Source organism: Bubalus bubalis, chromosome 7, assembly GCF_019923935.1.
Source record: "Bubalus bubalis isolate 160015118507 breed Murrah chromosome 7, NDDB_SH_1, whole genome shotgun sequence".
NCBI lineage: Eukaryota > Metazoa > Chordata > Mammalia > Artiodactyla > Bovidae > Bubalus > Bubalus bubalis.
Window position 1 is genome coordinate 50,513,737 of NC_059163.1, and position 21,507 is coordinate 50,535,243.

The window sequence follows — 21,507 nt, forward strand, 5'->3', positions numbered from 1 at the left end:
TTTTTTTTTTTAATGTGAACCATTTTAAAAGTCTTTAGTAAATTCGTTAACAATGTTTTTTTCTGTTTTATGTTTCTTTTTTTTTTGGTTGCAAGGCACTTAGGATCTTAGCTCCTCAATCAGGGATCCTCTCCTGCATTGAGAGGTGAAGTCTTAACCACTAGACAGCCAGGGAAGTCCCCTCCTCCTTTATTTCATTTCTCAATTACTTTCAGAAATTGATCAGAACTATAGCTTTGTTGAATGTGGTCCCAGTTCATAAAGTGGGATCCACAGAAATGAGATCTTAATACCCACAATTCTGAGGCCTGGTTAATCATTTCAGACTCCAAATAAAATAAGTTACTGGCTTGTACTGAGATTATAATTTGTGTTTGGCTGCTAAAACTGCTCAAAAGAATCTTGTATTTTTTTTTTCTTTGTGTTTTTCTCTTCCTCAGTCAGGGAAGGCCTTTGTATTTGCTTGTCTCACGGTGTTTGCTGGGCCAAAAGCAGGTGCTCATTCTCTTATAAAAGCCTGAAACAGTGACAAAAAATTCACGTGTTTAGAGGGGCCAGGCTAAGTTTTGTAATATTGGAACCCTCAGGAAATATGACTGGTGAAGGGTTCTGCCCATGAAAGGCCATCTAAAACAAAACAGCAGAGAACAAAAACCCAAGTGTAAAGCTGACAGTTTGAGGGACTTGTCTAGTGGTTCAGCGGTTAACATGCTTCCTACACGGGGCGGGGCGGTGGGGGTGGCGGGGGCAGGCATGGATTCCTGGTCGGGAATTAAGATTCCACATGTCACACGGCCAGAAATATAAATAAACCTGACAATTTGAGTTCATCTTCTTCGGCCAACTTGCTCATAATCCCATGGAGAGATTGAGCTGTGGAAAGAAGGGAAGGGGTGTACTTTTGAGCATGAAGTGGGAGATGGCAGTATCCATCTTTCCTTAGGAAAAATTTCCCAAGGGGTAAAAGGGCCGCTGATATGCAGGGGCTTAGCACAGAGTGGGGAGGGCAGGCGCCACTGCTTGGCCCTGGCGGAGTTCCTGCAGCAAACCTGAGGAGGCTCCCAGGGGTTAGGACTGTGCTAGAAGCAGTACATCGGGAAGACCCAGGAGGCCTCTTCTGTTTTGCTCTGTTTCTTTCAACACTTGGGATCTTTGTGAAGTTCACTAGGGGAGTCTTCCTGATAAGCTGAGATAAAATCTACTGCCTGTTGGTGGGATGGAGGCTTAGGATTAGATTTAATTTGAATTAAAGACAATAATGTAGTGATATTTCCTGCATATTTGAGTCTTTGGGGTAAAATTCATTCTTGCTGTTATTATAATAGTGAAAAATTAGAAATGATTTTTATGTTAACTAATAAAGAAGAGCTTAAATAAATTATGGCACATCCAGACTATGAACTATATTGTTTTGCAAAGATGTGTGTGATACACTGTTAAGTGAAAAAATCCGGGTTCTGATACAGCAAGTATACTTTGATCAGCTTTAATAATGAAAATGAGAATGTTAGCATACATATGGGTCTTTATAAAAATATGGGTAGAAAAAGTCTGCAAGTATGTACATCCAAATGTTACTAGGGGTTTTCTATTTTATAGAGATTATGCATGATATCTTGTTCTTATTTATTGTTTGTCATTGGGGAGCAGTATTGCCTTGCTAATTCTAAAAAGAAAAAAGAACAATTAAAATACCTGAGGTCTGAAACATATCTTTTTCTGTTCAGATGGTATTGCAGAAATATGAATAGGAGCAAAGCAGAGCAACTCCTTAGAAGTGAGGTAAGTGTTTGTACTTGTTTTGTGGGTTTGGTTCCAGCACAGAATCAATTGAAATGAATTCCTGATTAGTAATTCCACCTACCTCTGTGACCAAAGCCTAAAAAAATACCATGATGTAAGTACAAATTTTAAAAAAAAATAATTTAAAAGTGAAGGCTGCTATATTTGTTCCCTGGGGCTACTGTAAACAAAGTACCACAAACTGAGTGCTGTACCAAAGTAGCACAAGCAGAAGTTTGTTGTTTCACGGATCTGAAGGTCAGAAACCTGAAATCCAGATGTCAACAGACTGGGCTCCTCCAGGGGCTGTGAGGGAGGGATCTGAATGAGGCCTCTCTCCCTTTCTCCCTGTGGTTCTTCCCTCTATGCATATCTGGCTCTGTGTCCAGATTTCCCTTTTATAAGGACTCCAGCCACATAGAATTAGGGCTCCCTGCCCCATGACCTCATTTCCACTTGATTGCCTCCATACATCTCCACAGAAGGTCACGTTCTGAAGCACCAGGGATCAGAACTCCAGTGTGTGTTTTTCAAGGGGGAAAGAAAGTCCCTGTTCTTCAGTCGCCCAGTCGTGTCTGACTCTTTGTGACCCCACGGACTGCAGCAGGCCAGGCTTCCCTGTCCTTCACCATCTCTAGGAGTTTGCTCAAACTCCTGTCAACAGATTTATAACAATGGATAATAGCTATACATGGCCAACGTTTTCTTTACCGTTTCTTACTGATTTATCATTTGCTACCTTAATGTTAGTAATTAATATGTATTTTTCTTTTTTGCTTCAAGTTGTTTTAAAACAGTTTTAACATCAATATTACATGCTATCTTTTATAAATGAAGTGTTAACACAGTATTTAGTTGCCTTTAGAAATGTGCCAAAATTCTTGCACTTTAGAAATAATTACAGTGGCAAGATGAAATCTAGTCTAGAGGAAGCTAAGTGGACTGAATAAGGAGACCCATCCAAGTCTAGCTGTCACTTTTCTAGTCTATTTTTGGCATCTGTAAGGCAGAGATGTTGTATTAGAAGATGACCTCTACAGTTCTCTGCATTTATGACCTAGTTATTCTATTTAGTAATAGTTCTGTTAAACCTGTGCTTTCTCATTTTGTCTCCTGCTTATTATCCCTAGTTGAGGTTTGGTTGGGTGCTTATTTCTTATAGTTTATGTTAAGAGAGCAGTACATTCATGCATGCTAAGTTGCTTCAGTTGTGTCAGACTCTTTGTGACCCTATGAACTGTAGCCTGCCAGGCTCCTCTGTCCATGGGATTCTCCAGGCAAGAAAACTGGACTGGGTTGCCATTTCCTCCTACAGGGGATGCTCCGGACCCAGGGATTGAACCCATGTCTTTTACATCTCCTGCATTGGCAGGCAGGTTCTTTGCCACCATTGCCACCTGGAAAGCCCATGCTGGAAGAGAGCAATAGCAGGTGATTATGCTTGATTCAGAGATCAAATTGCCAACATCCACTGGATCATCGAAAAAGCAGAGAGTTCCAGAAAAACACCTACTTCTGCTTTATTGACTACACCAAAGCCTTTGACAGTGTGGATCACAAAAAACTGGCACATTCTTTAAGAGATGGGAATACCAGACCACCTTACCTGCCTCCTGAGAAATCTGTATGCAGGTCAAAAAGCAACAGTTAGAACCAGACATGGAACAACAGACTGGTTCCAAATTGGGAAAGGAGTACGTCAAAGCTGTGTATTGTCACCTTGCTTATTTAACTTGTATGCAAAGTACATCATGCGAAATGCTGGGCTGGTTGAAGGACAAGCTGAAATCAAGATTGCTGGGAGAAATATCAATAATCTCAGATATACAGATGACGCCACCCTTATGGCAGATAGCAAAGAGGAACTAAAGAGCCTCTAGATGAAAGTGAAAGAGGAGAGTGAAAAAGTTGGCTTAAAGCTCAACATTCAGAAAACTAAGATCATGGCATCTAGTCCCATCACTTCATGGTAAATAGATGGAGAAACAATGGAAACAGTGACAGACTTTATTTTCTTGTGTTCCAAATCACTGCAGATGGTGACTGCAGCCATGAAATTAAAAGACGCTTGCTCCTTGTAAGAAAAGCTATCACCAACCTAGACAGCATATTAAAAAGCAGAGACATTACTTTGCTGACAAAGACCCATCTAGTCAAAGCTATGGTTTTTGCATTAGTCATGTATGGATGTGAGAGTTGGACTCTAAAGAAAGCGGAGTGCCGAAGAATTGATGCTTTTGAACTGTGGTATTAGAGAAGACTCTTGAGAGTTCCTTGGTTTGCAAGGAGATCAAACCAGTCGATCCTAAAGGAAATCAGTCCTGAATATTCATTGGAAGGACTGATGCTGAAGCTGAAACTCCAATACTTTGGCCACCTGATGCAAAGAACTGATTCACTGGATAAGACCCTGATGCTGGGAAAGATTGAAGGCGGGAGGAGAAGGGGACGACAGAGGATGAGATGGTTGGATGGCATTGCTGACTCTTATCTATTGACATGAGTTTGAGCAAGCTCCGGGAGTTGGTGACGGACAGGGAATTCTGGCGTGCTGCCGTCCATGCAGTTGCAGAGCCAGACACACCTGAGTGACTGAACTGAACTCAACTGATGCTTGATTCATATGACATGTCACCTCTCCTCCCATTCTGTGGGTGGCTCCACAGTGAAAGGCTGCTGTAGGGCAGTGGGTACCTAGAAGGCTTGAGGTCTAAATCCTGGCTCTGCTCTTTACTAGCCATTTGACCTGGGAAAATTTCCAACCTTTCTGTGCTTCATCTCCTCATCTGTAAACAGGTAAGGGGATAATAGTAGTACCTACCTCAAAAGACTATTTTGAGGACTGAGTAGATCCACATATAATATATCAAAGCAGAGTAAGTTTTCAACAAGTATGTGCAATGGCAGCCCACTCCAGTGTTCTTGCCTGGAGAATCCCAGGGACGGGGGAGCCTGGTGGGCTGCCGTCTCTGGGGTCGCACAAAGTCGGACACGACTGAAGTGACTTAGCAGCAGCAGCAGCAGCAGGGACTTCCTTGGTGGTCCAGTGGTTAAGACTCTCTTCTCCACTGCACTGGGCACCTGTTTGATCCCTGGTTGGGAAGCTGAGATCTCACATGCCACACAGTGCAGCCAAAAACAAAAGAAAATAAGCACACAGACCAACAAAATGTGTTTTACTAGGAAATCTTCCAGCAAAGATAAAGGAATAGTTCTGCTTCATAGAGTAAAATCATTTCCAGGAAATTTTGTGTAAGCAAATAATGTTAAGTCATGGGAAACATAAATCAGGGGAAAAAAAGTTTACTGACCAATAAATTATTATGATCATTGTCCCTAATTGTTCTTATCAGATTTTTTGGGGGGGCTTTATTTCATTCCATTGTCTTTCCTAGGAATAAGGAAAGACTGTTTTCATTTTCATCTGCTAGGCACACTTTCCAAGCAGATTCAGTGCTGGAGACTGGCTGTGGTGCTGTTGGTGGAGAGGTGTTTGAGGTTCCTGGCTTCTGTTTCTTGCTCTTAGGCTTAGAACTTGATGAGGATTTATCTTTTGACCATCACTGTGTTTCTGCCTTTTGGTTTTCTCGGCTTAAGTTGCTTGTGCTTCCATCTCTCCTTTTGTAAAGAGTGATATTTAACATAGATTTCTAGGGGAATTAAGGACTTTTTTAAGTGTTTCTATAAAGATCACTGAGATATTTACAGGAAAAATGCTATGTGGACAAAGATGATATAGAGTTAGGATTCAGGACTTCTAGAAAATTCGAAAAATGTATGAAATGAAACCCAGTTGTTAAGAAATGCCTTTTTCAGTAACTGTTTCCCCATATGTCCAGGAAGTAAAGGAATTGCAAAACCTTGTCTGTCAGTTCTGGAAGGGCCCTGAGAGATTATCTCCTTGAAATGTCTCCTACTGGTGTGTGTTCCACGCATCGGAGAAGGCAATGACAACCCACTCCAGTGTTCCTGCCTGGAGAATCCCAGGGATGGGGGAGCCTGGCGGGCTGCCGTCTGTGGGGTCGCACAGAGTTGGACACGACTGAAGCGACTTAGCAGCAGCAGCAGTGTGTGTGTGAAGAGTTACAACTATGGGGAATTATGAGTGTGCTTTCTTTAACCAGTCCACAGGTCGCAACAGTCCGCGGGTCGCAAAGAGTCGGACACGACTGAGCGACTTCACTTTCACTCTCTTTAACTAATCTCACGGTCCAGTAATGTGAAGTGAAACATCACGTGGATGACTTACCTGTTGCTAAGTTGTGCTTCTCCAACCAGATTTTCTAGGCAGAGGATAATAATCATAAAATCATAAGACTGGGTTCTTGAATCTTCTGTATGGCATTGATATTGGATTGAAATAAAATTTTTCTTAACTTGGATTTTAGGATAAAGAAGGTGGTTTTATGGTAAGAGATTCCAGTCAACCAGGCATGTACACAGTTTCCCTTTATACAAAGTTTGGAGGGTAAGTAATCTCTTTCTCTTTTAATTCAGAATTTTTGAATGCAGTTCTTATATAGCTTGCATGGATTCCTGAAAAATAAGCTGCAATTCAGAATTTAAAAATCTGAACTTGATTTCTAAAGTCTATGTGCTGTGCTGTGCTGTGCTATGCTGTGCTTAGTCGCTCAGTCATGTCCAACTCTTTGTGACCCCATGGACTGTAGCTTACCAGGTTCCTCTGTCCATGGGGATTCTCCAGGCAAGAACACTGGGGTGGGTTGCCATGCCCTCCTCCAGGGTGTCTTCCTGACCCAGGGATCGAACCAAGCTCTCCCGCACTGCAGGTGGATTCTTTACTGTCTGAGCCACCAGGGAAGCCCTAAAGTCTATAACATTTTTGTATTCATATCTAGTAATTGTCCTCATCATTCTCTATATATGTATTTGTTGAGAATGGCTATAGAAACCTTGGGGCTTCCCAGCTGGTACAGTAAAGAATACAACTGCCAATGCAAGAGACTCAGGTTTGATCTCTGAGTCTAGAAGATCCCCTGGAGTAGGAAATGACAACCCACTCCAGTATTCTTACCTGGAAAATTTCATGGACAGAGGAACCTGACTGGCTACAGTCTATGGGGTCACAAAGAGTCAGACACCACTGAGGGACTGAGCGCACACACGCGTAGAAATCCTAGCAACATTCCACAGATAATTACTTTGTACTGTGCTAGTGGTAAGGCTACCACACTGAGCAAAGCACACACAGAACTAGCCTTCCAGTTGCTTGGTGGCGACTTCTTTCAGAGAAGCAAACAGGCAGTGCTGGTATATATGAGTGAGTGCTGGGCCGAGTGCGTGTGTGGCAGGGTAGTGGGGTACATAGCCCAGACACATCTGAGTTCATCATTAATACTGCCTACTGACATCCAATCTGAGACCTGATGGGTGAGGCAGGTGGAGGTTGGAGGGAGGGGAACAAGTGTTTCTGACACAGGAAATTGCTGGACCCAGAAGTGAAGGAGCACTTGGCAAGCTGAGGAAAGTGTATTGTAACTAGATTGTAGAATGGGAGGGGTGGGGCAAGGGAGGAGAGAGGAACCTGAGAAGGAAATGTGAAGTCTGAGCTTTATCTTAACACCAGCAAGAGTTCTCTGAAAAGGACTTTTAGCAGATGACTCAAGAAGATCTGTGTTATAGAAAGATATCTAAAACAGAAGTTGTACATGTTTTATAAGTTCAGTTTATTCACTTTTAGAGGTCCTCTGAACATTTGTAACATCAATAGCAGGGACAAAAAGCAGTAGCCAGCTAATTGCTATTTTAAGACTTTAAACTATTAGTAAAGAGTTGGTAGAAATTCTTTTTTACATTCTCATGCAAGAGATCAATGATGTTATCAGTGACCACTTTAAATCCCATCTGCTAATTTGAAAGGTGAAATTAAGAACATGGGGAAAAATAAAATTTGTGTTGGAGACTAGATGGGGCTATATGTAGAGACCCTGGTAGAAAATATCTTACAAGTGAAGTTATGTTATTCCAACTTAGTTCTAACACATTTGGATTTTTGTTATAGCGAAGGTTCCTCAGGTTTCAGGCATTACCATATAAAGGAAACAATGACATCTCCAAAGAAGTATTATCTGGCAGAAAAACATGCTTTTGGTTCAATTCCTGAGATTATTGAATATCATAAGCACAATGCAGCAGGTAAGTGAGCTGTTAAAACCTATTTCAAATATGCTTAGAATAATTAGACATTGTGATGCGTTCTTCCTGGAGCAATTTTATATTGCAATTAGTTGTAGAATGTCATTGGTTTAAAATGATTGCATATTAAGGAAATGATATATACAAAGAAAAATCAGAAATAATAACTAAAGAAGTGCAGTCTTGACCTTTAAATGCAAGTTATTTTTGTTGTAGGTGGCAAATGTTCACATTTCTGTGATTTATACCCTTGGTGCTGACAAAGACTCTTTGCTTGACCAAACTTTAGTCAGGGTCTGGAACCATCTCCTAGGTCCATCAGTATATTTTCTTATAAAATCCAATTTTAGCAATAACACTGCTATGTCAGTTTAACCAGAACCTCTTAACCTTGAGATCTGATACATATCTAAGCACCCTCAATATCTGATTGAGTTCCTCATCTCCAGTCATCCCCTGCGTGATAGTCGGGCACCCTGGCTTATCTTCCGTGAGAATAATCTTGCTGCAAGATTCCTGACAGATTGGCTTAGCTAGAACCATCCCCACTGCTCCCTCCACTGGTGTTTCTTTTAGTAATTTTCCACCCACTGAACCCTACCCTTCTCCTTGGCTGTAAGCTTTTACTTACCCATGCTGTATTTGGAGTTGAGTCCATCTCTCTCCCCTATTCTAAAATCCCACTGCTGTGGTCCATATACCTATCACAATGGTGCTGATTGAAGCCTGCCGAACCATCTGTGACAGTGTCGTTGAATATTTTTTTTTCCTTTAACAGTACCAGACTAAAATTCAACATATGTCTGTGTCAGGGTTGTCACAGAAGCCACCAGATGAGCAGCTTGGGTTTAGGTCTATGTTAGAGGCTTCTAGAAACTAGAGTAATAGTGTCCCAGACAAGTTTCCCATCTTCCTGAATCTCTGCTACACTTGCCACTGAATGGGAATAAACCAAACACCAAAAACAAAACCAGAGACCACAGTTTTGCCCATTGAGGCTCCACAGGATGAAACAGAGAGGTTTCTAGCTTTTGACTTCAAAGGTATAACTGAGTAGAGAGCCAAGCATCCAACCCAATTTATAGAAAATTAACTTTGGATATTTTATTGAAGGCTTTTGCCAAGAATGTTGCTATTTGTGACTCTCTTTACTTTTCTCAGATAATGATAGAAACCGTTATTGAAATATAATTTACACACCCTAAAGTTCATCTGTGTGATATGTTCATAAATTAGTAATTTACAGAGTTGTGTCAACTGTCACCATAATCTAAGGTCACTTGTACTATCCCCCACAAGAAATCTTGAACCCATTAATCAGTTCAGTTCAGTTCAGTCGCTTGGTCGTGTCCGACTCTTTGCAACCCCATGCATCACAGCATGCCAGGCCTCCCTGTCCATCACCAACTACCAGAGTTCACTCAGACTCACGTCCATCGAGTCAGTGATGCCATCCAGCCATCTCATCCTCTGTCGTCCCCTTCTCCTCCTGCCCCCAATCCCTCCCAGCATCAGAGTCTTTTCCAATGAGTCAACTCTTCTCATGAGGTGGCCAAAGTACTGGGGTTTCAGCTTTAGCATTATTCCTTCCAAAGAACACCCAGGACTGATCTCCTTTACAATGGACTGGTTGCATCTCCTTGCAGTCCAAGGGACTCTCAAGAGTCTTCTCCAACACCACAGTTCAAAAGCATCAATTCTTTGATGCTCAGCCTTCTTCACAGTCCAACTCACATCCATACATGACCACTGGAAAAACCATAGCCTTGACTAGATGGACCTTTGTTGGCAAAGTAATGTCTCTGCTTTTCAATATGCTATCTAGATTGGTCATAACTTTCCTTCCAAGGAGTAAGCATCTTTTAATTTCATGGCTGCAGTCACCATCTGCAGTGATTTTGGAGCCCAGAAAAATAAAGTCTGACACTGTTTCCACTGTTTCACCATCTATTTTCCATGAAGTGATGGGACCAGATGCCATGATCTTCGTTTTCTGAATGTTGAACTTTAAGCCAACTTTTTCACTCTCCACTTTCACTTCCATCAAGAGGCTTTTTAGTTCCTCTTCACTTTCTGCCATAAGGCTGGTGTCATCTGCATATCTGACATTATTGATATTTCTCCCAGCAATCTTGATTCCAGCTTGTGCTTTTTCCAGCCCAGCATTTCTTATTATGTACTCTGCATATAAGTTAAACAAGCAGGGTGACAATATACAGCCCTGATGTACTCCTTTTCCTATTTGGAACCAGTCTGTTGTTCCATGTCCAGTTCTAACTGTTGCTTCCTGACCAGTATACAGGTTTCTCAAGAGGCAGGTCAGGTGGTCTGGTATTCCCATCTCTTTCAGAATTTTCCACAGTGTATTGTGATCCACACAGTCAAAGGCTTTGGCATAGTCAAGAAAGCAGAAATAGATGTTTTTCTGAAACTCTCTTGCTTTTTCCATGATCCAGCGGATATTGGCAATTTGATCTCTGGTTCCTCTGCCTTTTCTAAAACCAGTCTGAGTGGAAGTTCATGGTTCACGTATTGCTGAAGCCTGGCTTGGAGAATTTTGAGCATTACTTTACTAGCATGTGAGATGAGTGCAATTGTGCGGTAGTTTGAGCATTCTTTGGCATTGCCTTTCTTTGGGATTGGAATGAAAACTGACCTTTTCCAGTCCTGTGGCCACTGCCGAGTTTTCCAAATTTGCTGGCATATTGAGTGCAGCACTTTCACAGCATCATCTTTCAGGATTTGGAATAGCTCAACTGGAATTCCATCACCTCCACTAGCATTGTTCGTAGTGATGCTTTCTAAGGCCCACTTGACTTCACATTCCAGGATGTCTGGCTCTAGGTCAGTGATCACACCATCATGATTATCTGGGTCGTGAAGATCTTTTTTGTACAGTTCTTCTGTGTATTCTTGCCACCTCTTCTTAATATCTTCTGCTTCTGATAGGTCCATACCATTTCTGTCCTTTATTGAGCCCATCTTTGCATGAAATGTTCCCTTGGTATCTCTAATTTTCTTGAAGAGATCTCTAGTCTTTCCCATTCTGTTGTTTTCCTCTATTTCTTTGCATTGATCGCTGAGGAAGGCTTTCTTATCTCTTCTTGCTATTCTTTGGAACTCTGCATTCAGATGTTTATATCTTTCCTTTTCTCCTTTGCTTTTCGCTTCTCTTCTTTTCACAGCTATTTGTAAGTCCTCCTCAGACAGCCATTTTGCTTTTTTGCATTTCTTTTCCATGGGGATGGTCTTGATCCCTGTCTCCTGTACAATGTCACGAACCTCTGTCCATAGTTCATTAGGCGCTCTATCTATCAGATCTAGTCCCTTAAATCTATTTCTCTCTTCCACTGTATAATCATAAGGGATTTGATTTAGGTCATACCTGAATGGTCTAGTGGTTTTCCCTACTTTCTTCAATTTAAGTCTGAATTTGGCAATAAGGAGTTCATGATCTGAGCTGCAGTCAGCTCCTGGTCTTGTTTTTGTTGACTGTATAGAGCTTCTCCATCTTTGGCTGCAAAGAATATAATAATCTGATTTCAGTGTTGGCCATCTGATGATGTCCATGTGTACAGTCTTCTCTTGTGTTGTTGGAAGAGGGTGTTTGCTATGACCAGTGCATTTTCTTGGCAAAACTCTATTAGTCTTTGCCCTGCTTCATTCTGTATTCCAAGGCCAAATTTGCCTGTTACTCCAGATGTTTCTTGACTTCCTACTTTTGCATTCCAGTCCCCTATAATGAAAAGGACATCTTTTTGGGTGTTAGTTCTAAAAGGTCTTGTAGGTCTTCATAGAACCATTCAACTTCAGCTTCTTCAGCATTACTGGTTGGGGCATAGACTTGGATTACTGTGATATTGAATGGTTTGCCTTGGAAACGAACAGAGATCATTCTGTCATTTTTGAGATTGCATCCAAGTACTGCATTTCAGACTCTCTTGTTGACCATGATGGCTACTCCATTTCTTCTAAGGGATTCCTGCCCACAGTAGTAGATATAATGGTTATCTTAGTTAAATTCACCCATTCCAGTCCGTTTTAGTTCGCTGATTCCTAGAATGTCGATGTTCACTCTTGCCATCTCCTGTTTGACCACTTCCAATTTGCCTTGATTCATGGACCTGACATTCCAGGTTCCTATGCAGTATTGCTCTTTACAGCATCGGACCTTGCTTCTATCACCAGGCACATCCACAGCTGGGTATTGTTTTTGCTTTGGCTCCATCCCTTCATTCTTTCTGGAGTTATTTCTCCACTGATCTCCAGTAGCATATTGGGTACCTACTGACCTGGGGAGTTCCTCTTTCAGTATCCTATCATTTTGCCTTTTCATACTGTTCATGGGGTTCTCAAGGCAAGAATACTGAAGTGGTTAATAGTCATCACCTAATCCCCTCCACCAGTCCAGCCCTAGGCAACCACTAGTCTACGTTCTCTCTGTACAGATTGGCCTGTTTGGGATTTTCACGTAAATGGAATCATACAATATGTGGTGTATTGTGACTACATGTGGTCTATTGTGCTTCTTTGAGTATAGTATGTCAGAGCCTCTATAAGTTCTCTATTCCTTTTCATTGATGAATAATCATCCATTGTGTGGTTGTTTATCCATTTTGTGTCATTCATTAGTTGATGGACATTTTGGGTTGTTTGCACCTTTTGGCTGTTTTCAGTTATGCTGCTATGAACATATGTGTACAAGTTTTTGCCTGCGAACATGTTGCATTTTTCTTGGATACTTACCTAAGAATGGATTTGTTAGATGATATAGCAACTCTGTGTTTAATATTGATGAACTAATTTCATATCAATTTATCCCCCAAAGAACTTTTTCTTATCTTTTATTCTATGCTTTTTCAGTGTTCACATTCCCTTATTTCTTTTTGTTCTTGTGTGAATTTTATTCTTCATCATTATCTCAGTTAATTCATTTCAGAAACATGTATTAAATGCCTAGTGCATACCAGTAAACTGTGTCAGGCTGTAGGGAGACTATGGTGAACTAGATGTTATTAATCTCAACATCTGGTGGGGGAGACAGAGAAGTACATAATAATATTAAATTACTATGAGATATCATATATTAGAGAAAATACATTGTGCTACAAGGTATCTATAGGTGAAATACCTGGGATTTCTTATTTAGTGCTTAAGCAACTCAAGTTAAAGGATTTAATGTACATCTCTGATTTCCAGTAGCTGGTATTCCCAGTCATTAATGTTGTAGAGTCTAACTTTTTGGTTTTTTTTTTTCCTCTACTAAATGCTTTATTTTTTAAATTTATTTTTTAATTGAAGGATAATTGCTTTACAGAATTTTGTTGGTTTCTGCCAAACATCAGCATGAGTCAGCCATAGGTATACATATGTCCCCTCCCTCTTGAACCTCCCTCCCGTCTCCCTCCCTATAGAGTCCAGTTTTTATGCTGAGATTACAAATACAGAGTTATGGCAGGTGAATCACTTTAATTTTTAGTAAACTACTGTAGTTCCATTTTATAATTCAAATCTCATACTGGGAAAGAACATGATACAATAATTCATAATAATTTTTGGAAACTAACTTTAAACATCCTTTAAAATGTTTGCAAAGACATTATGCTAGCATGGTGCCTGATAAACACTGCATTTTAAAAAATAATGTTGAATGAATAAAAACATATGTATATTTAAAAAATATGAAATTGTCAACTCAGTAGTGAAACCAAGTAGAACCCTCTGGGGCCTTCCTGGGTACAAAAACCCCTGTGTGTTTCCCATTTCTTGTTTGTTTAAAAAAAAAAAAAAAAATTCCCAAGGGATTCCTGAATTCCCAAGGACAGACTCAAGCAGTTCATGATTGGAGTTGCCGGACTCCTAGTTCCTCCTGAAAGGATATAGATAACAATCTGATGCATACCTTTGAGTTGCTCTGAAGAAACTAAGACCCCCATCCAGGTGGAGGAGGGTGACTGCCTGCTGACCCCAAGCAGGTAGACCCCAGACTGGTTGGAACTAGAAGGCTGATGACTGAGATTCCTGAAACATCATGCTGTTACCTACCACCAATCAGTAGAAGATCCATGAACTAATCACTCATTAGATGATCCCCTCCCATAACATTGTCTTTAAAACCCTTGTTGAAAGGCTTTTGGGGAGTTTGAGTCTTTTGAGTAAAAGCCACCCATTCTCCTTGCTCGGCCCTGCAATAAACCTTTATCTGCTCCAAACCCTGACATTTTGGTTTGTTTGGCCTCACTATGCATCAGCCACACAGACTTGCTTTTGACAACATAGGATCATCTTCTTTCCCTCCGTCCTCTACTTTTTGCCGGGATATAGCACAGGGCTGTATGTACATACAGAAGATGAGCAGTAAGTGAATAAAGGAATGAATTTTGTGGGTGAATTTCTAGTTTAGTGTTTTACTATGCAGAATGATTCAGAGTGAATTCAATTGCAGTACTTCTCTTTGATTTCTAGGACTTGTCACAAGGCTGCGGTACCCAGTCAGCACAAAGGGGAAGAATGCACCAACCACTGCAGGATTCAGCTATGGTAACTCCTTTCATAGTTGTGTGGGCAATTTTTCTTGTAAAGAACCCATTATCACAAGGCCAGTTTAGATGTGTAGAATTCCACATAGTGGAACTGTTTTTATAGAAGTTTATAGTCTGAAATGTTAGATGATTATACTTAAGAGCTGTAGTAACCCTAGGTTTTCTGTTTTCATCATTATTCATTATTTGGCAAAAAAAAAACACCCAAAAACCTGCCTGTTTGTGAAAAAGAAGCATTACCATGTTGCTTCTAAATTACATCAAAGTCTTCCTGGGTCTCACCAGGCTCGGTTGGCTACTCACAGAAATGTAAAGATGGAGGTTAGTAGAGAAGAGATCCAGCTTGATTGTCTTTGTGCTACTGGTGAAAGCCTTTTAAACAGGTTAAACTCTTTCCAACTTGATGGACTTGGAAAAAAAAAACAAACAAACCTGAAGGAGAGGAATGGTAAAGGAGGAGGTATTTGTTTTAAAAAAAAGGGTACCGTTCTTTCAAGCTCCCTTATTAGCTGATTATGCAGCATCTTCTTTCCTTCTTCAGTTCACTTTGCTTTTATTGTGACAGCTGAGAATGGGTCCATCCTCCTAGAGAGTAGAAAGCCACCTTCTGTGGTTTACATGCAGCTTGCAAGTCTGCTCGCTGTTTTACCAGTAATAGTATTAATTGTATAATTTTTAGATTGACTTTGGTTATAGTTTGTTTCTCACTGATTTTTACTGTGTTCTCCTTCTTAAAATTTAACCCCTTTCTCCTTCTGTCTCACAGAAAAATGGGAGATTAACCCTTCAGAGCTGACCTTTATGAGGGAGTTAGGGAGTGGACTCTTCGGAGTGGTGAGGCTTGGCAAATGGCGAGCTCAGTACAAAGTAGCCATCAAAGCTATTCGGGAAGGTGCCATGTGTGAGGAAGACTTCATAGAAGAAGCTAAAGTGATGATGTAAGTTTCTGTGTTTTTTTTCTGGTTCCCCTTTCTGTATTCAGAAATGGCCCCTTGCCAGCTAACACCCCTGGTGGTTCTTTCTCTGCAGTAACTCTCTGTGTGCTTAACTTCCCTCCCAGGAAACTGACACACCCGAAGTTAGTACAACTTTATGGTGTATGCACACAGCAGAAACCCATTTACATTGTTACCGAGTTCATGGAGAGGGGATGCCTTCTGAATTTCCTCCGCCAGAGACAAGGCCATTTCAGTCGAGATATGCTGCTGAGCATGTGTCAAGATGTGTGTGAAGGGATGGAGTACCTGGAGAGAAACAGCTTCATCCACAGAGACCTGGTAATCATACCAGCTGCTTTCCTGTCCCTGGCCAAATTCCTTTGTAATCTGGGTCAGCAGTTCAGTTCAGTTCAGTCGCTCAGTCATGTCTGACCCTTTGCGACTCCATGAACTGTAGCATGCCAGACTTCCCTGTCCATCATCAATTCCTGGAGCTTGCTCAGACTCATGTCCATCGAGTCGGTGATGCCATCCAACCATCTCATCCCCTTCTCCTCCCACCTTCAATCTTTCCCAGCATCAGGGTCTTTTCCAATGAGTCAGTTCTTCGAATCAGGTGGCCAAAGTATCGGAGTTTCAGCTTCAGCATCAGTCCTTCCAGTGAATATTCAGGACTGATTTCCTTTAGGATTGACAGGTTGGATCTCCTTGCAGTCCAAGGGACTCTCCAGAGTCTTCTCCAACGCCACAATTCAAAAGCATCATTTCTTTGGCGCTCAGCTTTCTTTATAGTCCAACTCTCACATCCATACATGACTACTGGAAAAACCATAGCTTTGACTAGTCTATTGGAAAAACCATAGCTTTGTCAGCAGACAAGCAATGATTTATTCATACCCAAGTTTTGTTCTCAACAGTATTTCACCATTATTTTTACATGTGGTAAATTTAACTTGCCCGATAGTTTTAACAGAAAGATCTTGTTAAATCTAATACATGTAGTATATATAGTTACAGAGGTCATATTTCCAAGTTAATAATCATGCACTGATATTTGATCTTCACAAGAATCTCATGAGGTAGCCAGTGATAACAGATTTTCTGACCACCATTGTCTTATATAAGAAAATTAGCATCAGAGAAGTGAGATAATTTGCATATGGTGAAAAATGGGTAAGTTAAGGGTTGACTCATCTTTTGACTTAATACTAAGGTCTTTTCTACACTAGAAGCAGAAACTATTATATAACAAAAATCCTTCAGTTCATTTTCTTCACTGGGAAGAGATGGAGGGCCATGTTAACAACTCCAGAAAATACCAGTAATCTTTTACTGGTTCTGATTGATTATGATAGAGACACTTCTAGATTTTCCTCTGTCTTATTCTGTCTCCCTTTCTCCTCCATTCTTTTTTCTTTCTCTTTTTCTTCTGTGCCTGTTATTGCCCAGTGTGTCTATCTTCAGTATGTTGGTAGAACTGTTAGTTCCTGTTAAAGTGTACAACACTCTATTATTAACTGTAGTAATCATGCTATGTCTTAGATACTCAGAACTTATAACTGAAAGTTTATACCCTTTGACCAACAGCTCTTTATTTCCCCTATCCTGCAACCCCTGGCAGTCACCAGTATATCTCTTTGTAAGAGTTCTGTTCATTTTCCCCGCTTAGATTCCAAGTATAAGTAATACCATACAGTGTTTGTCTTTCTCTGACTGACCTATTTCACTTGACATAGTTTATTCCAGATTCATCCACATTGTTGCAACCGATGGGATTTCCTTCTTTTTTATGGTTGAATAATGTTCCATTCTGCATGCCTGTGTGTGTATATTTATATACATGTGTGTGTGTGTATATATATATATGTATGCATGTATATGTACACACAGGTGTATACACACATACACTACACATGCATGTGGAATGGATGTGTATATACATATACACACATACACTACACATGCATGCAGAAAGGATGTGTATATACATATACACACATACACTACACATGCATGCAGAATGGATGTGTATATACATATACACACATACACTACACATGCATGCAGAATGGATGTGTATATACATATACACACATACACTACACATGCATGCAGAATGGATGTGTATATACATATACACACACATATATACACACACACACCACATTGTCTTTATTCATTCACCCATTGATGGACACTTACATTGTTACCATATCTTGACTATTGTGAATAGTGTTGCTATGTATATGGGAGTGCAGATGTTTCTTTAAGATACTAATTTTGTTTCCTTTGGATATGCACTCATAAGTGGGATTGCTGTTCATATGGTAGTTCTATTTTTAATTTCCTGAGGAACCTCCATACTGCTTTCCATAGTGGCTGTACCAATTTGCGTTTCCACCAACAGCATACAAGGATTCCTCTTTTTCTACCTTTTATATTTCTTGCTAGTGTTGTCATCTTGTGTTTTGTTGTAGTAATTCTAATAGGTGTGAAGTGATATGTCATAGTTTTGATTTGCATTCCCCTATGGTTCGTGGTGTTGAGCCCCTTTTCGTATATATGTTGACCATTTGTGTGTCTTTTTTCGTTTGTTTGCTGTGCCATGTGGCATGCAGGGTACTAGTTCCCTGCCCAGGGATTGAATCCATGCTCCCTGCAGTGCAAGTGCAGAGGCCTAACCAGTGGGCCACCAGGAAGTTCCCTTGTGTGTCTTTTTTGATGAAATAAGTATTCTGTCCTCCGCCCATTTTTCAATTGAATATTTGCTTTTTTTTTTTTTTGCTATTGAGTTGAATGAGTTCCTTATTTATTTTAGATATTAACGCTGTATCAGATGAATGGTTTACAAACATTTTTTCCTATTCTGTAGTTTGCCTTTTCATTTTGTTGCTTGTTTCCTTTGCTGTGAAAAAGCTTTTCAGTTTGGTGTAGCCTAGTTAGTTTATTTGTCCTTTTGTTGCCCATGCTTTGGTGTCATATCTGAAAGTTAATTTTGTGTATGGTGTAAGGTTAGGGTCCAAGTTCATTATTTTGCATATGGATATTTGAATTTCCCAGCACCATTTGTGGAAGAGATTATCCTTTCCCTATTGTGTGTTCTCGGTGCCCATGGTAAAGATTATTTAACCGTACATGTGTGGGTTTAGTTCCAGTTTCTCTGTTTCTGTTCTGTTGGTCTGTGTTTCTCTTTTTGTGCCTTCACCATACTGTTTTGATTACTGTATTTCTGTAATCCGGTTCAAAATCAGGAAGTGTGATGCCTCCAGCTTTATTATTTTTCAAGATTCTTCTGGCTATTCAAGATCTTTTGTAGTCCCATATGAATTTTAGGATGATTTTTTATATTTCTATGAAAAATGCAGTAGAATGTTGATAGGGTTGCATTTCCTCTGTAGATAATTTTAGGTAGTATGGACATTTTGACAGTTATTAATTCTTCCACTCTGTGAACACGGGCCACCTTGCCACTTAATTGTGTCTTCTTCAGTTTCTTTCATCAGTCTTATAGTTGTCAATGTACAAGTCTTTCACCCCCTTGGTTAAATTTATTCCTACATATGTTCATCTTCTTTGTACTATTGAAATTCACTTGGTTTCTTAATTTCTCTCAGTTCATTGTTAGTGTATAAAACAAAACTGATTTTTCTGTTTATTTTGTATCCTACAACTTTACTGAATTCTTTTATTTTTTTAACAGTTTTTTAGTGGAGTCTTTATAGTTTTCTATATATAAGATCATGTCATCTGCAAACAGCAACAGTCTTACTTTTCTGTTCTAGTTTGGATGCCTTTTATTTTCTTCTCTCCTCTTGTTCTGGCTAGGACTCCCAAGTACTGTGTTGAAAAGAAGTGACAAGAGTGGGCATCCTTGTCTTGTTCTGAATCTTGGAGAAAATGCTTTTAGCTTTTCACCATTGAGTATGTTGTTAGCTGTGAGCTTGTAACATATGTTTTTATTATGTTGAAGTATATTACTTCTATGAAGTACATTACTTCTAATTTGTTGAGAGTTTTTAATCATGAAATCAAGGGATGTTCAGTTTTGTCAAATGCTTTTTCTGTGTCTATTGAGATAATCATTTTTATCCTTCCTTCTGTTAGTGTGGTTCCTCGCATTTTTTGATTTGCATACATCGAACTATCCTTGTGTCTCAGGATTAAATACCACTGGATCATAGCATGTGATCATTTTAAATGTGCTGTTGAATTCTGTTTGCTAATATTTTGTTGAGGATCTTTACATCTGTGTTCATCAGGGATATTGGCCTATAATTTTATTTTCTTGTGTCCTTATCCTGCTTTGGTGTTAGGGTAATGTCAACCTTATTAAATGAGATTGGAAGTGTACCTTTTAAAAATTTTTGGAAGAGCTTGAGAACTCAAATTTGGTGTTAATTCTTCTTTAAATGTTTGATAGAATTCACCAGTGAAATCATCTAGCCCTGGGCTTTTCTTTCACAAAACTTAAAAATTTATTTATTTATTTTGGCTATACTGGGTCTTCATTGCTACACATGGCTTTCTCTAACTGTGCTGAGTAGCGGGTCTGTTCTAGTTCCAGTGCATGGGCTTCTCATTGCAGCGGTTTCTGTTGTTGGAGAGCGTGGGCTCTAGGGCACGTGGGCTTTAGTAGTTGCTGTGCAGGGGCCTTAGAGCACAGACTCGGCAGTTGTGGCACATGGGCTCAGTTGCTTTATGGCATGTGGGATCTTCTCGGACCAGGGATTGAACCCACGCCCCCTGCATTGGCAGGCGGATTCCCAATCACTGGACAAAACTTTTAAAGACTACATTTTATGATAGGGGCAAAGGACTTTTCATACTTGAAGAAGTGAAAAGGTGGCGGGGTGGCGGGGGCTTCCCTGGTAGTCCATTGGTTAAGAATCTGTCTTGCAATACAGTGGACACTGGTTTGATCCTTGGTTCTGGAAGATCCCACATGTTGCAGAGTAACTCAGCTTGAGTGCTGCAACTACTGAGCGCACGCTCTGGAGCTTGCGAGTTGCAACTGTTGAGCCCAAGAGCCCTCGAGTCTCAGAGTCCCGCAGCAGGAGAAGCCACCGCAGTAAGAAGCCTGTGCACCACCAACTAGAGCGTAGCCCCCGCTTGCTGCAACTAGAGAAAACCCATGCACAGCAACGAAGGCCCAGTGCAGCCAGGAAATAAATCAATTAAAAAATTTAAAAGGAAGATGTGATATGTGTAGCATTAGTTATTGTTGTTATTATTATGTGCAGTGATGATAAAGAACATCTCTTTGTCATATTGAAACTTGTGAACTTAGCACCTTCCTCTTTCTTACACTTGTAAAACTGATGGAAATCTGTAGTCTACATGGGTATGACAGATTACACCTCTTGATACATACCACATCTTGGTGAAGGCAATTTTGATATCTTTGTGCCTATGATACTGACATCAGTAGGGTATGTTTTTATCCTCCCTTAAGAAAGATTTTGATGGTTCTGTCTCCTGGGTGAGGAATCCTGGTGACCATCATGTAAAGGCACTATAGGGTATCTCTACAGGAAGATGGAGCTAACCCAGAGAATAGGCATTAAGTAATACTTTAAAAGAAACACTTAAAACACATTCAACAGGAAATAACCTCATTTAAGTGGAATTTGCCATGCACAGAGAACAAAATTCTGAAGCATCGGGAAGAAAAATACATTCTTACCCTACGGCTTTAGCATTTTAAATGATTGTCATCATGTCCTCCTTCTGAGAGATACTATGTGTTATTCCAAACTATTTTCTTGAACCTTGTAACCTTAAAGAATGGGCAAGAAAATCTAAATAATCTAGAATTGTATTTGTCATAAGTGATAAAGCAAACTGTATTATGCAGGGCTGTTCTTTTGACTGGGGTAGGGAAGACCAATCATTGAGCAAAACCACTGGGTAAAAGACTTTCACCCATCACTGTGGTGGTTGTGTGTTATATAGCTCACCCAGTAAGAACCTGAACTAAGGACCTTAAGAGATGTTGTTACTATCAATTAGAAAATCAGGTAATTTAATAAGAATAGCAAAAAGCTGGTTGACCCTTCTATTAGTCATTAGCTGCGACAGTTGGCAAAGAT

At 40.2% G+C, this 21,507-nt stretch overlaps 1 protein-coding gene across 8 annotated transcripts in view; it reads left to right on the forward strand.

Annotated features, from left to right (window-relative positions):
- Nucleotides 1-21,507, forward strand: part of TEC (tec protein tyrosine kinase) — a 167,182-nt gene that overhangs the window by 139,604 nt on the left and 6,071 nt on the right. For all 8 annotated transcript variants that reach the window (XM_025290081.3, XM_025290082.3, XM_025290080.3 and 5 more), the window contains 6 exons: nucleotides 1,728-1,782; nucleotides 6,171-6,250; nucleotides 7,805-7,938; nucleotides 14,404-14,478; nucleotides 15,247-15,418; nucleotides 15,541-15,757. In XM_025290081.3, coding sequence (XP_025145866.1) covers nucleotides 1,728-1,782; nucleotides 6,171-6,250; nucleotides 7,805-7,938; nucleotides 14,404-14,478; nucleotides 15,247-15,418; nucleotides 15,541-15,757 — 733 coding nt within the window. The remainder of the gene's footprint in view (nucleotides 1-1,727; nucleotides 1,783-6,170; nucleotides 6,251-7,804; nucleotides 7,939-14,403; nucleotides 14,479-15,246; nucleotides 15,419-15,540; nucleotides 15,758-21,507) is intronic.